This window comes from Pseudopipra pipra, chromosome 6 (genome assembly GCF_036250125.1).
Source record: "Pseudopipra pipra isolate bDixPip1 chromosome 6, bDixPip1.hap1, whole genome shotgun sequence".
Classification (NCBI taxonomy): domain Eukaryota; kingdom Metazoa; phylum Chordata; class Aves; order Passeriformes; family Pipridae; genus Pseudopipra; species Pseudopipra pipra.
In genome coordinates, this window is record NC_087554.1 from 9,389,995 (window position 1) to 9,402,128 (window position 12,134).

Below are 12,134 nucleotides of genomic sequence, written 5' to 3' on the forward strand. Positions count from 1 at the left end.
TGACACTGCCCTCTCTGAGGCATCCCCTGTCTGCCTGACCTACCTGTCCTTCCACTTTTACCACCTTCACTTAACATCAAAACACTTATGTTTCCCAGCAGAAGCTCCCTCTTCATTTCCTTCTGAGAAAACAGTTGTTCTCCAAACATATATTCCTATACAGGGCAATTTACATTTTATTGCTCTTCCCAAGTTTGTCAACATTTCTGAAGCACCACTGCCTTCCCTGCAGAGGGGAAGGTTTAAGTCAGCTCTGTGCTAATGTGCTCTCCCTTAAAGCTTTAGCATTCAGAAATCATCCCACCCTCACGAGGCTTTCCTTTCAACAGATTTTGGAAGCATAATACCAAAGGTGGCAACTTGTAAACTCTGACAAGGTGGAATACATTGGAAGAAAAGGACAAACAAATCTGTCTAAAGCACCTTGGTTGTGAACTCACGTCTTGCAGGTTATGACATTTTCATTTTTACATATCAGACCATGAAGATCAGTTATTTTCTCTGGCTTTCAGGTGTTTCCTATCCTGCACACACACACACACACACACATAAACACACATGCAACCCCTGCCTCCCAGTATCAACCAAAATTATACAAAGCAGCCTGCAATGACTGGGAAAGAAGAGCCAGGGCAGACTTCTTTATACTATTAAGTCTATACTGAACTTCGTATTTTCTACAAAATAGAACAAGTCATAGAAGAATTGAAAAAAAGCAGTAACAACTCAAGAAACTAAAATTTCAGAGGAACAATTTAATTTGCAAGGAGAAACTTAAGCTTCAGTTAACTTTTGTCTTTGAACTTCAATGCCATCTAGCAAACCTTCAGAGCCAACTCTGTACTCACTCTTTCCTCTTCTTAATAACTGATGAGGGAGTTAAAAATTACTGATACTAACTTTCTACAGAAGTTTCACTTTCAGAGTGCCTCATTTCTGTTTTTCCTGTGAAATCAATTTCTGACATGGCCACACATACACAGAAGTACTCCAGCTTTTCCAATCATGTCTCTAGTAATTTTCATTAGCTCAATTCAGACTATCTCCCCAGTTCATCAATTTAGTTTGGAACAAATTAAGACATTATTTCTATCTCAATAGCTACAGGATAATTCATTAGATTCACTCTTAGGCCCAGACAGCAAACCACTATAGCTGTGAATTGAAGATCTGTGAAAAGTATTCAAAGCCAGTAAAATCTATAGGATTTAAGCATATGTTTAAAAATAAGTTTGGGGATGAAGTTTATCTTTACTGAATGCAGGCTTTTTTTAAAGGATCTTAATACAGAATAATTTATCAATAAAGCCTTAAATGACTCAGTAAGAACAATTATATTCTGTAAATGCACTCAGATAACTGAGGATGGTATGCAGCTAACCCATTAGAAAGGCAATTTCAGTTAATCACTCCATCCTATTTATAGGATAGAAATTATGACAGTAGAGATGTTGGGTCTTCAGAGAGATAACTACGTTGACTGCCTACAGGAGCAGGCCTTTGACTTACTAAGCAAGAGAAAGTTATGTGTGTGTTCTTCTCAAAGACACCAACTGGATTTGTCCTGAAGTGCACAAGGAGTGAAAGGCTCGTCCTTTGGCTCCAGCTACCCACATTCCTAAGGTATCTTGAATGACTGGCACAACACAAAGCTGTGTCTGGAGGATGCTTCTTATGTGGCCTGCAGTGACCTGCCTTACAGAAAAGTAGTCGTGACGCAAGGATAATGGAAACAGGAGAGGAAAAAAAACCAGCACACAGACTCCAAAAATCCATCTCAAAAGATCTTCAGGCTCTGAAGTGGAGACAGAGGATATACTATCTGCTGGATGCTTTACTTTGGATACTGTCTTTACAGAGAAGTTGCCGAGATGCTCGGCAAAACTATAAGTAAGTTAAAATAAGAAAATAAACTCCCTGAGCTGTTCTCTGCGGCCCAGGCTTCTTATTTCTTCAGTCCCTATGAAGTGCAGCACAAAGTGATTGCATTCAGAACTGTTCTGTGGGGCGAGATGTCTGTCTATGAAGTGCTCCAAGTACCATCTTGGCATCACTAATATAAAGCCTAATAAAATAAAATCAATCTACATCCTTTGTTAAGCAACAAAGTTAAGTTGAACTTAGTTGTCAGAGGGTCTTGTTGGTTTCTTTTTTTAATTAGAACACACACCACCTTCAGTTGTCTGGCTGGCCTAAGGGCTTTCTCTCCCCCTTTGCAAGGGTTATTTGCTTAGATTCTTTAGCTGATCATACTTTTCACTGTATTAGTCATGCAAAAATCTCTCAGGTCCAGCATTTTTATCAATGTGTGCTAAGTAGCAAATGCTGTGCCACAGACAAGCCCATGGAGAGAGCACTAGGGATTCCAAGGTACACTTTCTGATCCTGCCTTTTTATGCATCCCATCAGACTAGTTTCTATATATACATGTCTTACAGTTGTATAGGCACAAAAGCTGATAGCCCATCTGTGACTTGACATGAAAATTACCCAAAGCAGTATAAAATCCAGTGAAATACAAGCAAACACGTCAGCTTTCTCATATGCCTTCACTGTAGTGAAACCAAGCTTCAGCCTTGTTAGTGTTCTTTCCCAGTAAGTGAAATCAGACTCATTTTTTGCACATCTAGCTCTATTTGTTTTCATTTTTTGAGAAAACCCTGAAGAAAAGAAATAGAGACAATGGAATGCAAAAAAAAATGAAATCACGGCGAGAAAATGATGCAATTTTCAAATTAACCTAAAACATGAAATATAGCCTGACATTGATGTATTGAAAGAATAATTGTAAAAGATAAGCCATTCCCATTTTCCACACACTTTACTTAATCATATTTCTGTAGATATAGATTGTTTGAGGCATTAATAAATACCTACTTTACCAGAGTTCATTTCTTTGATTTAAGATGTCATGAAAATAGAATTTTCCAGTCATATCTTTTCTATTCATCTTAAAATGTGTGATGAGACAGCAAGTGGCTCTCTTCTAGTTACATGCAAATTCAGTTAAAATCAAACACTTTGAAAGAGTTTGTATATATTTCTTGTAGATATAACTCAAAATAACTCTATGATGAAATAATAAAAAATGTAAAGCTAACATAATGAATTCTTTATGTTAGATACTTTAGATTTACTGTCATACTCAAACAGATTAGTGTCTCAAATTTTTTGAGTATGGGATTTGCATAGTATTTGTGTCCTGGACATGTACCTCAACTGAATTAATATCTTATCACTCAAATCTTATTTCATGCATCTCAACGCAGATGAACAATTTAATTAATGTATATCCCAAAAGGTAGATAGCACTACTTAAAGCATTTTTAATTCAGTTAGACTTAACACATATGCCTTGTATATTTAAATCATCCTTGATTTAGCTGAGTGGACTTCCTCTAAAATAAATCCTTGCAAAATTCAAATCCCCACATTATCAAATATTAGAATGATGTACAGTAAAATTTATCTTGCACTATAGCAGTATAATTCCATTAATTCCAGGAAAGATTTGGAAATAACTAGGAAGATTTTTTTTGTTTAAAATATAACTAATTCTCCTGAGCTACGAGGGGAGGAAAAAAGAGAGACTTTAATTAAATAGCAGTAATCTATCCTTTCTGTGCTTCAGAACCTTAAATTATATATCTCATTTCAGGAAACCTCTGCTATTTTTCTAGTTTCCAGTGTCCTTTCAGAGACATGTATAACTGCTAAAGGAGGTAGTCTGCAAAGCTACCATTGCCTGAGCTGTACAGCTCTGACGTAGCAGTGGGAATTTATCAAGTCTCTGAAATCACTAGTGCCTTGAAAACCTCTTTCAACAGTAATTTTAAAGGAAATAAGCAGGGGCATCACTGCCTGTAAGTGCTCCCATTAATGGCAAGTTGGTGAGATGCATAAAAATACATGCAAGCACCTCACAATCCATAATTAGTTTTGCAACATACCCGAAAAGTGAAAAAGTAGTGTCTGTCTTTTTATAGCTGGAGAACTGAGGAACCTGGAATAATTGAGACATATGCTTTAATTAGAGTGGCACAGGCCCTGCGTGGTGACAGGCCTATCACAGCTTCTCTGCTCCAGAAATACAAAACTCAAGTTGGCAAAAATTGGGCACAAACCTTAAGAATGCCTAACTCAAAGACAGCATGTCTTCTTCCAGACCAGCAGCAGAAGCAGACGTTATAAGCTATAATCTGTCTTGTTTTCTTCCATCCCTTGCTGCCTGTTTTGCATGATTTTACATACTCATTCTCTGCTATTTTTATATATAAATACTCAAATGTATTTAGGAGAAGGGAGAGGAGAAATCTGATCCCAAATGTCATCCCCATTTGTCAAAAACTCCTTAACTTCCAGGTTATTTACAGGTTTCACTGAGTTGGTTTGATCCAGCCTGAGCTGCTTGATGCAGCCTCCCAGGCATCAAAGGTGAGGCCATTTAGGGGCCCATGTTCACTCTCCTCTTTAAGGTTACACTTCTCCCTGTTTAATATGCTGAGTTATACTCACTAAGCAACAGCATGGAGCTGCTGACACAGTACTAGGGAGTGATTTATCCTGCAGGCTATTTGCCATCAAAATTTAATAATTTTAAGTTCTATAAATACCATGTGATTCTAGACTAAAAACCTATTAATGTTACTATTAGAATTCAACATTTTTAAAGGTATATTTATTTTGTGTTAATTTTACAGGAGGAAAACCAGAAATGTTTTCTTGGAAAAGTAGGAACATTAAACCTTTCAGTAGAAGCCACTGAAAATTATTCAAATAATATGATTTTTATAATGTTATCAATTATTTCCACTAGAAAATGGAGCAAGGAGGAAGGATAATGTGAGGGGGGCTATGTCTCCATCCTCCTAACAGGAATCAAAGAGTAAAATTTGCCTTGAGGTTTCAGTGTGGGATTCATTCTCTTTGTGGTTTTCAGGCAAACCTTGTGATTTACACCTCTGGTTTGAACTCTCCAGCTGGATTGAATACATATAACTCTCCTAGGTAACACTGGGATGTTTTAAAGGAAGAAAACTTCATGCTCTTGCCCTTTTGAATAAAGGACTGCATGAACAGGACAAGGGCTCAGAGACAAATCTAGGTGGGATTATCAAAAACAGGCTGTGCAGCGTGTTGTAAGGCACAGCTAACAACATCAAGGCACTCAGCCATCACCTCAAGCCTGGGGCCAAAGCCTGGGGCACTGGAAAAGCAAAGCAGATGCCAGTCATGTTCTACCTTTTTTAAAACACAGGAATGAGCAGGTTATAGATTTATAGATTAAAAATAGAAGCAGTGTTTTCTTCCTCTTCTTTTATGTTTCATGCTGAACAGGACCAAAAGAAAAATAATACACAGCATGTACATATACAGAAATTATAATTGGAATTTAATTATCTTCTACTTATTTTCTTTTAAGTTATTGATGCCATTGCCCAGCCTTTTGGTCTGGTTATTTTGGGGCTGTCATGATTGCACCATAACATGCACAGTGTGGTATTAGCACCACACTGAATGAAGTAAGACACATATTTAGAATGTACAACATGCATGACTCAATAACCTACCATATTATGAAATTTCTTTCTATGCAGAAATTTTAAAATGTCTCTGGCAGTGTAATACATTGCCACGTATTGTTAAGCATACATAGTAACACATAAGTACTCAATTCAAACAGGAGCATAATCCTTGCAGAAGATCCTGCCCTCTATGCTTGTTAATTCTGTTCCTTGAAGCTGTTTCTTGCTAATACAGCACACCTTTAGTGACAATCCGTGGCTTAAGCCATGTAGCTCAGTGATTTTAAACTTGTGATGATGTGCACTAATCCTCTCTGTGCTCTGTTGCATAGGCTTTGGTTCTGTTAAGAAACTGAATTTATAGTAAAGGCTGGTGTTTGCTGGATGGAAGGGTCACGCCTGTGACATTGCCGGTCCCCAGGCAGAGCACGTTGCCTGTTCCACTGCAGTTATTCAGACAGGTGCACACACACACGAGCAAGTTCTGTGGTGCAGTCACAGACTGTGGCACTCTCTGAAGAACATTCCCTCATTAAACCTTTCTAACTGAACCTTGAGGCCCCAGCAGCAAAATTTACAGTGTTTGGAACAGACGAAAATGTTGCCCTTTGATTACAGAAACAGGGATAAGCAGGGAGGAATAGCCAGGGCATGGGGAAAGGTTCTATTAGAAAATCTGTCTTACCAAAATGAAAGAAATGTTCACAAGTAGCCAGTATGATGGAGTAGTCATTCATTCTCTACAAGTCAAAATGAAAGTGTGAGTAGGCAGGGCTTCTTTTTCAGACTTGGAGAAGGATTTGCATGCCAAAAAGTGTGTCTCTTTCCTGCTGCTGCCTGCAAGCTTCCCTTCAGTCCCATTCCCAGACTGCCCTGGTTAGATTACTGCTGGTATTGGCTTATGAACAGACAATCTCACGGTCATCTGTGACTTATTGCTACAACACCTGTAACTTCAAGAACTGGAAAAGGGTGAAGAAACCACAGACTCTGTTTCCAGTATAACAATGCTTTTCCCATATAATACCCAATGCAATTTTTCAAAAAGCGTTAATGAAGTATTATTGTCATTGCAGCATTTGCTAAAAACACATCACAGTGCAGGTGACAATTATTTTTCACATGTAAGACAAAGTTTGTGGATCAGTATATTATGGCATAATTCCTGACACTGCATTCAACGTATGGGATCCATTCTTTCCTAACCAGTTCATTTATGCAGAAGGTTAACATATTTTAACTCTTCTTTCTGGTAACCAGTGACAAGACTGAGGAAATGGTATGAACCTGTGTCAGGGGAGGTTTAGGTTGGATATCAGCAAAAGGTTTTTCACCCAGAGGATTGCTGGGCACTGGAACAGGCTCCCCAGGTCACAGCACCAAGCCTGACAGAGTTCAAGAAGTGTTTGGACAACATTTTCAGGCACATATGTGATTCTCGGGGTGTCCTACACAAGGCCAGGACTTGGAATTGATGGTCCTTGTGAGTTCCTTCCAACTCAGGGTATTCTGTGATACTATGATTTTTCTTGGCATTTATATATGAAACAATTGTGTAGTAATACATTTACTTATGAACTTCTTGATAAGAATTGATAACAAGTTTTTAAAATGTTCATTCAGGATGACCAAGTCTGGAATGGAAACTCTTGTATTTGGTAGTAACAGTAAAGCATTTACAGGACTCACAGAATGAATTCCTAGTCACCATGTGGAGCACTGGAGTTGAATACAGAGTGAGGCTGCTGTGGCTGACAATACTGAGGAATGCCAAAATACACAGTTATAGCAACAGCTGCCTGATGGGCTTCTTTATGGTCAGGGAAAACCTGAGTGATTCAGCAATGCTGTCTTCTTCTGAAGGCTAGTGACCAACTCATTGAAAATAACCTCTCTATAAAAAACTTGCCAGACTGACAAATTCCCAAAAGATGGCTTCAGTCAATCATTTCTTTAAATGGCTTATGAAATCCTGCTCCCCTCAGAAATGCAGCACGAGTGGATTCCACAGCCACAAATCTCAGCACCCCAGAGCTGGTGAAGTACACTCACATGTTGGAAGTTGCTCTTCCTCACAGTGGGAAGGATAAGTGAAAAGTTTGCTTCCTGTTCCCCAGGTTATAGGTATCGAGCTGCAGCTGATCACTGGGAAATTCCTCCTGTATTGTTAAGGTGTCAACCAAGAGAAATTCCTCCTGGATGTGCTGACATTGCTTCAGCCTGTAATACTTATAGCATCACCTTCTCAAACAGCACTTTGATGCTCTCACAAAGTGAGTCAGTGACACAGTTTGTTGCATCAGGTCTGTTACCAAGTGTGCACCATCAAGAGACACTAAACTGGGTGACTCATATGAGCTACCTCGATATTGTCACAGCCTTTATTAGCTTTACAGCTACCGTGAAACACTGAACTTCAGAACAGAAAAGATGATAAGTGATGAAGTCAACTCAGAGTTAAAAGCTGGTTATTCCTGACAAAGGGCCCATAATATCAGCCTTTTCCTTCTTTGGCAGCATCTCTCTTAAATAACAGCACAAGGAAAGGACCTACTTGCGAATGAATTTACATGTTTTGGGGTTTTTCCTTGAATGAGCTGAGAGCTAAAGTGAAGATGCCTCTCTTGAGCAAGGGGTTGGATCAAGCAACACCTAAAATTCCCTTGTGACACAACGTTTTTCTATGACTCTGTGACAACAACATTTTCTGTCCTGCTTGTCTCCCCTAGTAACTCATGAAACTATGTAATATAACAGCTCAGGCTCTGGGCATTGATCTGTACAGAAGCCAGAGACAGCTCAGAGACAAACCTGTGTTAGGGGCTGTTTTGAGAGCTATTTTCACTCACTTTCTATATCATCCACCACCCTTCATTTTTTGGTGGCTGACACAGAAGGAGCAAAACTGGGAAAGGAGAGGAGCTATGGCACAAAGCTAAGTGGGCAAGATACACATACTCCACAACAGCTGTATTTCCCTCCCTGTAAAATCTGGAATGTAGCTTTGAATTTGCTGGATATTATAATTCTTTGAAGTCAAGAATGAAATATTAGGTTACAGGAGACAGGTCTGTGAAAGTATGAATTCATTGCTCAGTCAAAACAATGCAAATCAAATCACAGAAATAATTTAATACAATCCTTTATTCACTATATTTTTCATAAAAGACTTCAATTTCCCTTTTTAAAAAACCACCAACCAACCAATAAAAAAAAACAAAAAAAACAAACAAAACCAAAAACAAACAAACAAACAAAAGACCAACAAAAAAACCAAGAAAGCAATGCTTTGTAACTGCAGATAGGGTTTGCACACTTGCTACTGCCTTCTGAAACCTGTTAATGCCATTAACAGAGGAAAGGGTTCTAAATCAGGTTGTAAATCAGGTTGAAACAGGTTGATAAGGGAGCTTGTCTTCTCCAGGCACAGGAAGTAATGCCCTTACTCCACTTCTAGCAGAGACTGTCCCATTGCCATAGACACTTCAGACTTATCACACTGAGTTTATGCAAACTTGAGAGTTGCATAAGACTTTGCCCTGTGCAACCCATGGTTTTTTCTGTGAAACTCTCTGTGGGTATCCTCCTGCAGACCAGAAGGAAAGGCACAGACATCTGTGGCTGCTCGTCAATGGTACAAAACAAATCACTACAAAATATAAAACAGGACAAAGATTTTTCTGGTGCCTTACAGTATCTCATCACTTAAATGAGTGTCAGCTCCAAGGACTGAGTGCTAGAAACTAAAACCTCATTTACCCTTTGGTGGTCCAGCAAAAAACGTAGCGACTCAAACCTTGTATGCAGGTGGATGTCTGTTTTTTCAGATGTGTTTCAGAATGAGAATTCAGCTTTTACCTGCTAAACTGTAGATCCCCAAAGGTATATTTTTATCTCTAGCTCCTGTTGTGGGTAGGAAAATTCTTATTATTGCTTCATATTATCTCTCTTTTCTTGGAACAGGATAACGTGGATCTTGGTGACCTTATGTTTTCCCTCTGCTACCTTCCAACAGCTGGTAGACTAACTATTACAATAATAAAGGCAAGAAATTTAAAAGCAATGGATATCACAGGAGCATCAGGTAGGAATTAATTTAATGTTCAGTATGGATTTCTGTCCCATTTCCCTCCTGAGAGACAAAGAATTCAACCCTTTCAAATCCCAGAATGATTTTTCAGAAGAGGGTTCTCGAGAACAGAAGTTTGTGAGAAATAAATAATATATTTTAGATTACTCAGTTGCAACCGACAATTTAAAGTACTTTACTCTTAAGTAGACAGCGAGATTATTTTTTCTAAAGCCACAGTGATTCAGAGTAGCATGAGTTGGCCAAAATGCATTCCTAATACTGGGAATTTGAGCAGCAGAGTATAATGATTATGGCACAGAGGCAGACTGACCCTCTCTGCCAGTCTCCAAGAGCCACTGAACCAGTGCTGCTTTTGTTGGCATATGGACAAAGAAGTGACCATCTCAGAGTCCTTTCAGCAACCTTTTCAAAATTTGATAATGAAAATTATAAACTAATTTAAGTAAAAATTCATAAATTACTTTTAAATACTAGCAGGGAGTTGTGGAGCTCCCAGAAAGGACCTGCAAATAAATAGTTTTTTTTTTTTTACTATATTCAGGAGTTTAAAAATAATTATAATTCTCCTGAGAAATATAAGCTGCTAATTGTTACATTTTGAATTATATTTAACCATACATCAGTAAATCCCGTTGTGAAAAACATTGTCATCTTCTGTCTGTGCTACAAATCTAACAAGTAATTAGGCTGCTATAAATAGGCTGATACACAGGCTGTTGTGTAAAATACTCATGTATAACATGGTTCAGTGGATATTTTAATACCCTCCGAGGGTATTAAGAAGCCGAGGGGCTTCTTGAACCTAAATTGTTCATTATAAGCAGTCAACCAGGTAAAGCTTTCAAAGCTCCACTGCATCCCAGGCACCCCATGGTAAGAAAGAAGCTCAAATTCCAGTCAGGTCCAGAAGATGAATTCTGCAAGCAGGTATGGGCAATACAAGAAGTCTGCTCCCTTCACTTGCCATTACGTTTGCTTAAAAGTGTCAAAAGAAAATCAACGTTTTTCTTATGATTCACACAGATCCCTACGTGAAGGTTTCTTTAATGTGTGAAGGAAGGCGACTAAAGAAAAGAAAAACTTCCACCAAGAGGAATACCCTTAATCCCGTTTACAATGAAGCCATAGTCTTTGACGTCCCTCCAGAAAACATTGACCAAATTAACTTGTCGATAGCTGTTATGGATTATGACCGGTGAGATACCTGTAGCTGTAACACGACATCAACTGTTGGCTTATGAAATCTTGCACGGCAGATTTGCATCCAGAAAGAAAGTTATTAATTTTGTCCCTATAAGTGGAGAATTAATTTCATGTTGATATTGGTAGAAGATTCGAATTTTTTGTTTCGCCGGGCAGAATTTCCTTTCTACATTTCAAAATATAGATTTGCATTCGTAGCTGACATAACTAAGCTGCATATACATCTACCAAAACCGAAGTAATTGAGCATATAATCAGACACTCTGCACGCTGATGTTCTGTTTGTGTGCATTTATTCAAACTCCTCACACACAGACCTCCAGTTATAAAATTGTGGCTTAGAGTTTACTTTTATTTGCAGCTAATTACAGAACAGAGGCAAAGGACCTTTTATATTCTTCATGCAAAAATAAGAAACAAATGCACATAGGCACAGTGGGTGCTATAAAGGGGGGAGATATTAAATCGTTCTGATTAGTGGGAAATACAAAGAGAAAACCTACATATTTTGTAGTACATGATATTTTTCAGGAGAGAATTAATTCTAAAAATCCATTATTAATGTTTCTGATTAAATATGCAAATGGTATGGTTCTAAAGGTAAAATTTTAAGAAAAAAATATTATGAAACATTTTCACAGTGTAGGTCACAATGAGGTCATTGGAGTATGTCAAGTAGGCAACGATGCAGAAAGTCTAGGTCGTGACCACTGGAACGAAATGCTCTCATATCCTCGGAAACCCATTGCTCACTGGCATCCTCTTGTAGAGGTAAGACTTTTATTTCCTACTCCTCCATTACAATTATTCTGAATATTCCTCCATATGGCACTAGAGGTTGGATAAAATTTTATGAACAAACCCAAGATCTACATGCATGAAGTAAATCCTAGAAAAGGGCTTAGAAACACCGATATTAAAAGTCAAACATAAAACAAAAGTTAAGTCTGCTCCTTTCAATTTCAGGGAGACAGAAAGTAATTATTGTCTACAAGATATATGTATGAGAACACCAAACATTATACACTCAATTAAGGGTTTGGTTTTGTGTTTTAAATACGATCTTGGGTAACTCTCGGTTGATAATTGACAAAAAGAAATGGACCTTGTTTACAGAACAGTCAAGACCTATTTTTTTTTATATATATAACAACCTAATTTACTTCTTTTCTTGTAACAATATATCATCCATGGCACTAGCACATCTCAAAGGATGCCTAACTGCACTGAAAAAAATATGTTTAAGTGTCTCTGGAGATCTGAGGCGCTGATAAGAAGCGACACAATCAGAAAAGCTTTTCAAGGTTCCTATG

The 12,134-nt window shown here is 38.1% G+C and overlaps 1 protein-coding gene across 4 annotated transcripts in view; it reads left to right on the forward strand.

Moving 5' to 3' along the window:
• Positions 1–12,134, forward strand: part of LOC135415488 (synaptotagmin-9) — a 70,382-nt gene that overhangs the window by 52,146 nt on the left and 6,102 nt on the right. For 3 of the 4 annotated variants that reach the window (XM_064657247.1, XM_064657245.1, XM_064657246.1), the window contains exons 4-6: positions 9,489–9,609; positions 10,642–10,813; positions 11,463–11,592. In XM_064657247.1, coding sequence (XP_064513317.1) covers positions 9,489–9,609; positions 10,642–10,813; positions 11,463–11,592 — 423 coding nt within the window. Of the gene's footprint in view, positions 1–9,488; positions 9,610–10,641; positions 10,814–11,462; positions 11,593–12,134 lie in introns of those variants that run through there. The other variant, XM_064657248.1, reaches the window with a different exon arrangement.